At 42.2% G+C, this 9,321-nt stretch overlaps 1 protein-coding gene and 1 pseudogene across 1 annotated transcript; one reads left to right on the plus strand and one right to left on the minus strand.

Moving 5' to 3' along the window:
- Positions 1-532: 532 nt before the first annotated feature.
- On the minus strand, positions 533-4,456 carry LOC111600599. The gene is given in 5 exon segments (XM_023316791.2): positions 533-1,577; positions 1,657-2,578; positions 3,310-3,968; positions 4,026-4,235; positions 4,238-4,456. Coding segments are annotated over 5 exon segments (2,502 nt in total). The 5' UTR covers positions 4,332-4,456; the 3' UTR covers positions 533-960.
- Positions 4,457-4,697: 241 nt separating this feature from the next.
- On the plus strand, positions 4,698-7,924 carry LOC115482817 (annotated as a pseudogene).
- Positions 7,925-9,321: the final 1,397 nt, after the last annotated feature.

Here is a 9,321-nt window from a genome sequence, read left to right on the forward strand (position 1 = left end):
TGTTAAATATATATAACTTAATCTGGCTGCCACCTAGAAGCATTTTGGCTACATATTTATAACTAATGTCGAAATGTCTGTTTAGCTTATAGCAGGGTATTCAAAAGCTGGGAAATTTTATTGCTGTATTTGGGAAAAATAATTTCCCGGTACTTTTAATATGCAGCTTAAATTTAGGCATACTTGAAGCGTATTTTAGACACAGACTGAAGTTGCTTAAGAAGTACTCTATTTCATATTCGAAATGTATAGAAGAAGGATGCCCTTTCAGAGGCATGACAGTGCAGGCAGAAGCTGCAAGCTCAGTAGTTGGTCCATGCAGGGTTTCCAGGCGTAACTCCGCTGCGTCTACAAATTCGTTAAAGGGTTTCGCAAGCTCGAATAAATATTTGAAGTTCACTTTTATGGACAAACCTAAACATATAAACATTTACTTAGTTTTCATAGTTATACTTATACTTATCTTTAATATATAGAGCAGATAAATTTCTTCAATAAATAACCTTTTCCTGTGTATTGCAAGCAATTTGAAGTATATTTTATTTAAAACTTTTCTTGTGTAAAGTGCTTTATAAAATGTCATAAAAAACGTGTATAGATAATACTTTATATCTGTATGAATACATACTTTCATATACATATATATGTACTCGAATGCGAGCGTGTAGATATTTTCCATAAGAGACTATTGGCACGGCTTAAAATCGTGTGTAAACTACATATATATATAAAGATATAGGTAGATCATGCTATATAAGTGTATAGGCTAGGCACTTTAGATAAATAAAGCAAAAGGAATTCAACCTCGTAATTGTGCATTGTTGCATGGCTTGTGGAAACGCTATATAGATACATATATATATATACAATATGCATATATATATATACTATATATAAATCTGATCATAGTTTGTGCGCATTTTTTAAATACTGTTTGGATTGTTGTTAGTTGCCTGGGAGTTAGGCTGGAATAATGCTGCGCACACAGGCTGGACTGCAGAAGGGCATGTCCTGTTTGACGCAGAAGCGACCGCCAATCAGGGACTTGGAGCACTGAGCACCTGCACACACAAAGCACGGTCCATGCCAGTGGATGTCGCCCCAGGCAACGCCCTGATCAGCGGGCCCAATTGGCAGCTGGCAGCGCTTGCAGGTGCCGGCATAGAACTTGTCGTAGCACTGCAGACACAGAGGCATGTTGGACTTCTCATCGGGTATGTACTGCTGGCCAGCCAACGGCTCGTCGCATTGCAGACAGCAGAAATGTTTGATGTGATACGTTGCGCCCTCGGCGGCGGTGTATTCCTTGGTGAAGATCAGCTCATCACAGGCCTTGCAGCGCGGTATCTTCAGCTTGATGGCCAAGTCGCGGCCACAGTACACCTGCCCGTGATGGAAGAAATAGACCAAGTCCGCCAACAGCTCGCGGCATGTCTGACACTTGAAGCAGCCTGGATGCCAAGCGATCTCTTTGCCTGCTCGCTCCGCCTTGACGGCCACCTCGCCGAACTCAATGGCCAGGCCGCAATCGCGGCAGCTGATGTTCGACACAGCCACTGTGCCTGTTGCTGCTGCATCTGTAAATAATTAATAGATCCATATTATATATATAGTAGTATAGCTAGTCGTTCGATTGATATGTTCTGCTTCACTTACCACCCGTTGCGTTTGAGTCGCCCAGTTGTAGCTGCTGGAATTGCTCCGACATGGGGGCACAGTTGGGATACATATTCATGTGCTCAATGCCTGGGATGCTGGTGAACTTGCCCAAGCTGGCGTTAAGGTCCTCGCCCGCATACCCAGGTGTTGATGGCTTTGAGCAGAAGCCCGAATCGTGACTTGCGGAGTTGGTAAGCATCTCGTTGCCGTAGCTAATGTCGCCGCCTGCACTGGCTGCATTGGCCATGTCTGCAAACAGCTTGTCGATGTCGTCCAGCAACTGTTCATCGTTCAATAGCCAATCATGCACCTGCTTGAGTGGTTCCAGCAGCTGGCACTGATCATGTCGTATGCCCTTCTCCTGCAACGTTTGAAACAGGCGATTATAGTAGGGCGCATTGGCCACTGCCGAGTGCAGCATGTTCTTGTCTACGCCGACGCGTTGCAGCTGCGCCTTGGTGGCAGGCGCCAGGCCATGGAGCTGCTGTAGATTAGCCGTGGACACTGGCGCTGAGGCAATGACAACAGAAGGAGCAGCTCGACCGGAGCGCACCTCCTGCAGCGCCTGCTTCAAGGGCTCTGCCTGCACGATTTGCGCAAACACCGGGTCCCGCTCGTAGTCAATATGAGCGGGCAGTCCACAATCATACAAAATGGTGGACACGCCTCCGAATTTGACACGTCGCATGGGCGTATCCTGACGCATTTGAGACCCAAAACGGGCCTGCACCGGATTCTTGAGCGGCAACGGCGAGTGGAATGGTGTAGATGGGGATGATTTCAGTGGTGTTGTTGCCATGGCAGGCGGGGGACATACTGTATTGATCTCCGCCCTGAACTGCGGATTGCTCACATACTCCTTGCGGAACTCAGAAATGGGACCAAGGCGGGCATCCCGTGAAATATTTAGGTTCTTCTCCTGCAAGTGGAAGAAGTGAAATTGATTTACTTAATAATGATAAGCAAAATAATTATAGACTAAAAGACAAGTTAGTAAAAGTTTAGAAGACAAGTTCCCATTTTCACTCATAAAAACTAAGACATTTTGAGCTAAACTCAGTTTAAAGAATAGCATGGAAAATTAATTTGTTGAATATAGCTTTCTCGAAATTTGGGGAAAATTAATTTATTTAACGAAACTTAAGTGTTTGGGTGAAAATGTATCGTAGAATCTGAACACATTTGAATATGCGATACAAGTAGATGCACCAAATAAAATTATAAGATGAGACAACACCTAAGTGTAGACTTAAAATTCACCACAAAAATGTACAATGAAATTACACCTAAGTATATATAGACGAAAAATTCACCACAAATAAAAGTATACGATGGCATTACACCTCAGTAAATTGTAACCTCAAATTCACCACAAATAAAAATACAACAAAATATAATAGGGGAACATACCATGTATGGGGACAATACACCACAGAAATACTCAAATTTTTATAAACTGCAATTTAAGCAACACAATAACTGGTTGCTATGACACGAAAGACTTCAATTGTGCGAGTAAAAAAAACCCTATTTTCCAATAAGAGTAAATGATTTTTTCCAATAAGCATGCAGAATGCAAGTATTAAAATTTAAATTTTTCTCAATAAGGTTACTTTAAAAACTTAACAAGACCTTAAGCATCGCTCTTACCTTCAACGTTCCCAGAAGTTTATCGTAGATGACGCCATGCGTAACGAGGCTTTGTATCGAGGGTCTGCTAATGCCCAACAACTTGACTTTGGTTTCTGCCCGTAAAGCGGGATGCGCATCGAATTCAGTGGTGGAATCGCTCAATGGCTCCGCAAAGGCTACTAGGAGCTTGGGCTGAGCGTGTGCCCCTTGCATAGAAAGGGCATTGGCCAGTTTTGGATTGGATAACAGCTCGTTAAGCGTGGCATCCGCAACGGGCGCCACTCCTAGCGAGTTGAACAGCTTGCGAGCGACGTCGGACACGGCTGGCGCTGCCGGAAGCTGGGGCGGCAGAATGTGCTCCACTTGGCCATGGCTGAGGCGACCTACGCGCACAACGATGCCCTGGCCAACGCATTGATCACGCAGCTTTTGGACATATTGCTGCAGCTGTTGGGCCTCGGTCTCTGTGAGATTGTCGCAGAGCGCGGCGTCCAGATCATGTGGCGGCACCTGGAACTCCAGCTGCTGCTTGCGCTTGTGGGCGGCATCGCTGCCGGCAACAGGAATTTGAGCAGCTCCCAGTTTTTCCATGTAATCCGATATTACGTCCGGCGCCGCATTCGGTGGCACCCACTCCACCTGCACGGGCTGGCTGGCCAGAGCCTTAATCTTGATGTCTGTGGGAAAAGTGTTCACAAATTTTTACATATATTAATATCAAAATTTGTACTCACATGCTGGCTTGGCTCGTATCTGGCCAAGAATCTCGAACTGCGCCCAACCAGTGGCATCGTCGTCGGTGCACATGTGCTGATCCTTGCGGCACATACAATTGCGACAGACCTTGCGCCAGAAGTGCAGATCCAGCCCAGGACACTTGTCCAGGCACTCGCCACATGGAGCGCCGGCTCCGGACTCGTGGCCAAGTTTCGAACGTTTCAACATTCGCGTCGGCTCTCCAGCTTGGACAGCCACTCTGGCGCCGTGGGCGTCTCAACGCATGAGTTCGCGTTGGCATTGTTAGTTGCGGCGTTGGGCATATTGTTAATGAGTCATACCTTAAATACCGGTCATTAATTCCACTTGTTAAATTAAATGAAAAATCAAATAAAATTAAAATTTCGCAAAGACAAAGCACCGAGTAGTGTGACTGTTCGCGGTTAACGCAAAGTTACCAAAAAACCATGGCTAAATTGCAGCAATAGTTCGTTTCGTTAAGTGTGGATTCATTTCGCTTAGTTTAGACATCAACCTTTAAGCGCTCTCGCACAGCTGATTTTCGTATTTCGAATTAAAGCTAACTTGGCTGCAGCTCTCATTCGTTGTGCATTGTTTTTCGCAAATCTGCAGCCCTCGCGAAAACCAAAACTTTATTGCCAGCCATTGCATAAAAAAACATATTCCGTGCAAAAACGTTTAAAAAAAACTGATTTAAAATAGGCAAAAACTGAATGCTTATAAGCTATAAAGTGAAACACTATAGAAAAACTGTGGAACTGAAGGATCTTAACCGATTTGGCGACAATCTCAAGAAAATGCAATAAATGTATGTGTACGTAGGTGGAAACAACTGCGTCCCACTGAAAGTGAAAGTGCAGCAAGAGGACAGACAACGAAGACGACAAACGGACGGTCGTACGGACGGACGGACGGACGAACGAGCCAAAGAGTGGCAAAAAGTGGCCAACAAGCTGACAAAGATAAGAAATCGTGTACAACCAAAGCAGCAATTGAAATAAAAATGTTTTAATGTGCGTTTTTACCGGTCTCTACTGGCTTTCGGCAACAAATTGACTTTGAATTTCGCACGGTGGTTGTTTTTGCTTTGCTGTATGCGTGTGTGTATGTTTTTGTATATATATATACATATATTAGCGGGTTGGTGGGGACGAGAAGTAGCTGCATTTGAATTTGAATGCGCTTATGAAAACTGATTTAAATGAGACTTTGTCAAAGGGTTGAAATATAAATATATATATATATATATATATATATATATATATATATATATATATATATATATATATATATATATATATATATATATATATATATATATATATAAATGCATGTATATATCCATATACATACGTATTTGGATGTGTACTTACATTTAATAATTAATTGATTGATCATTGTAGCTGCCGTGAGGGTCATTGAATATCCATTAGTCAAATCGAACGCTGATTGTTGCCACCTGATTGACCCATAAGCATGACCGAAAAGTACGATAGCAACGGCGACTATTCCGCATACAACGAGGACGACAGCAATGAGTATGTTGGCGGAGGAGGAGGAGGCGGCGGTGTTGGTGGAAAACCTCGTAAGAGCATAAGCAGTGGCGGCGGCGCCGGTGCCCATAATGGCGATAGCAGCGTCCACGATCATCGCGATCGCGATCGTGATCATGGCGGCCCCGAGGGCAGTAGCAATGTGCAGTTGAACGAAAAGGCCAGCGAATACATACGCGATTGCATGGCCGAGAAGAATCGCATGGATCGAAAGTTTCCCATTGCCGAGAAGCTGTTGGAGGGTGGTAAGCGTGTCTGCCAGTTTTTTGTAAATAATTAAATTTTGTTTCTTGTAGAGATTGAAAAGGTGCAGACAACTGGACGCATTCCGTCGCGGGAACAAAAATACGCTGACATATATCGAGAGAAGCCGCTGCGCATATCGCAGCGCGTGTTGGTTCCCATACGCGAGCATCCCAAGGTGATTTACAAGAGATACCTCTTATAAATTATACAGCTAGATATTTGTCATACAGCATATGCGAGAGTCAACTATTTTAGCCACTACTAGATCTATTCCAATTGGCTTCAGAATTGTCATTGATGTTATCCAATTAAAAGCTGTCAAGCTGCTTGATCCTCTTTAATCAGTTACCTAAATGTGTGAGATATTTTCACAACTTTTCTAACAAGTATAGCTTAATGTATTTAAATATTTTAAATACATTTAAGTCTAGTCAGATAGTTGCGAATTGAACCTTTGGCAGCTTCAAGCACGAACTAATTCAATTTCTGTCATTATAGTTCAACTTTGTGGGCAAGCTGCTCGGTCCAAAGGGTAACTCGCTGCGTCGCCTGCAGGAGGAAACGCTGTGCAAGATGACGGTGCTTGGTCGCAATTCGATGAGAGATCGTGCTAAGGAAGAGGAATTGCGCAGCTCTAAGGATCCCAAGTATGCACACCTGAATAGCGACCTGCACGTGGAGATATCAACAATAGCGCCACCCGCAGAGGCATATGCGCGCATCGCGTATGCCATGGCTGAGTTGCGCAAATATCTGATACCGGACAGCAACGATATTATACGGCAGGAGCAACTGCGGGAGCTGATGGACAGCACTAGCCTAAATGATAACGACTCCAATTCTAAAAGTAGCTACAAAAAGATGGGTCACATGCAGAACGCCAACGTTGGTGCTAATGCCATGGGGGGGTCAGGGTCCGGTTAATTCCAGTAGTGGCGGTGCAGGTGGCGTCGGTATGGCCAAAAATTCATCTCATCACAATTACAGGTAAACGTTGTTGATATGCAGTTAAGGGCTTAACCTAATTGAAATTTATTTCAATATACAGAAGCTCGCAGCAATCGTCGTTTAGCAAAAATGTTTAGCTCCCAAGCAGAAGGTCATGTCTATACTTGAAAAGCCAGAACAGCAATGGATGAAACTTATGGGTGAGCTTGAAATTGATAATTTTAATCCCCAATTACTTACCATTCTGATTTGCCTGGGTAAATTGTAGACGCGGCTATGAGGACGGCATTTCCTATGATCCACATCAGTCCTACGACGCCTACAGCTATGCATCGCACGGTGGTCACGGTCACGGGCCCCACGGGCCGCCCAACAACATTTTGGGTGGTGTTGGCAACATCAGCGGCGTAAGGTGGCGGAGCACGTGGTGGTCACTACGAGACTCAAGATTATGAAACGGATTACTCTCGACGAGACTACTACCAGCATTCACCCGGATATGCAGGTACATAAGATGAGATTAAAGGGGAGAAATACGATCTATTGTAACAGAAGACAGCACTATGCTATTCGAAAGCTATAATTCCACTTTTCATCAGTCAACTGCAAATTAACTATTGCTTTTGAGTTTGTTCTCTGGATAAATTATTATAAAGTTATAAGTTTTTTAAGTAGTTTGAGAATCTAACAACGAGAGTCCGAATATGTGTACGGTTACCAGCTAGTAATTGAATGAATTATTGCCTACGCGGACAACCTCAGTTTGCCAGCCTTACATAACAAATTAGTTATTAACAGTGATCGTACAATGTGATGAAAATTGTAATATAATCATTTTGTATACTTTGCAGCTAGCGGCTCTGTGGCGCCTTCAAATCCAAACAATGCAACAGGTATAAATTCGAATCACAACCGCAGTCACGTTAACAGGTGAAATTTGCTGGGTTCGAGAAATGCCAGCAATGGAGATGGTGTGAGAGGCACAAGGAGTGCGACAAGTCCTATACCGAAAACCCATAATCTGACCATTAAAGCCCGATTCGTTACCAGCAGCAGCAGCAGCAACAGCAACAGCAACCACAACAACAACAAACGCAACAGCAGCTTTGAAAAAATGGAGTGCACCAACAACCATAAGCAGCACAACAATAAAATAACAACAACAGCGGCTGCCTCCAGGTAACAACAAGAGATGACCCATATGCAATAACTTTGACTTGATATACTCTGATAATAATAATGAGTATTTTATGATACAGAAGCAGAAGCAGCAACAACAGACACAACAACATACTCCACAACAATCGTTGACAGTGCAACATGAACAACAGCAACAACATTCCACAACAAAATTACCCACCGCACAACAGTTACAACAACAACAACAATCACTGAATAGGAGTTACAAAAAACAATGTGAACGATAAGAAAATGAAGGCAGATCCAATATGTTTCCCAAGCGAATGCGATGTATGGCCAAATGACTGCTGCAGTTGCCAGCAAACGCACCATCCACAGCAACAACCACAACAACAATAACAGCCAAAACAACAACAACAGCAACCACATTCACACATTAGGCAGCAAAAACAAGAACAATATGCAACATACCAAAACAACACAACTTTAACTGCGTCCAGTATGCTATTAGTAAGGTATTAAACATAAAAAAAAAACAAACTAAAAACAGTTTAGAGCACAATTAATCAAATGGATATTACAACCATCCCATGTTCAGTCCAGTACAGTATTCCTTCATTATTCCTTGCACAACCAAAACGCATGTCACGGCCACTATCTGATATGTAAATACGTAGACAGAGTTCATAATAATGCCTGCTGGTTGCAATATACATATCCAGTGCATATATATATATATATATATATATATATATATATATATATGTAGATATATATGAATATACTTAATTACATAGAAATATTTATTGCCACGATAAACTATTTATTTGCATTCGCAAATAGCCGCTGCTGACTTAACACACAATACAAACACAATTGACATTTCTCTAAATACTCTTAATACTTGCATTCTCTTACAGCCCTTCCATTCCTTCGCTTCATATTCGTGAGATTCCGTTCTTGCCAGTGCAGTTTCTCTAAACCACATACAAAACTAAACAGATACAATAACAAAATACAACTAAACAATAACAGAACAAAAACGAAAACAACAACATCAACAGCAACAAATCGAGAGCAACATCACAAATACTTTGTACACTAAATGGAAAGAATATTTACAAACGAAAACCTTAAGATATATACATACTTATATATACATACGTGTATATACTAAATACAAACATATACAATATATACATTAACAAATTAATATATAAATAATATATATATATATATACATATATATATTTTTTTGAGTGCAAGGAAATCGTTGGATGATAATACAGCTGGATCTACAAATTGATATTTTAACCTTGTGTTGGCTGATGGACGATGGACGACAGACAATTTATGCCAAGGAATATTGTCCGGTTTTTAATCTATATTTACACGAAGAGCAAAA

The sequence above is a fragment of the Drosophila hydei genome, unplaced genomic scaffold (genome assembly GCF_003285905.1).
Source record: "Drosophila hydei strain 15085-1641.00,03,60 unplaced genomic scaffold, DhydRS2 tig00000075-arrow-arrow-pilon, whole genome shotgun sequence".
NCBI classification, from domain to species: domain Eukaryota; kingdom Metazoa; phylum Arthropoda; class Insecta; order Diptera; family Drosophilidae; genus Drosophila; species Drosophila hydei.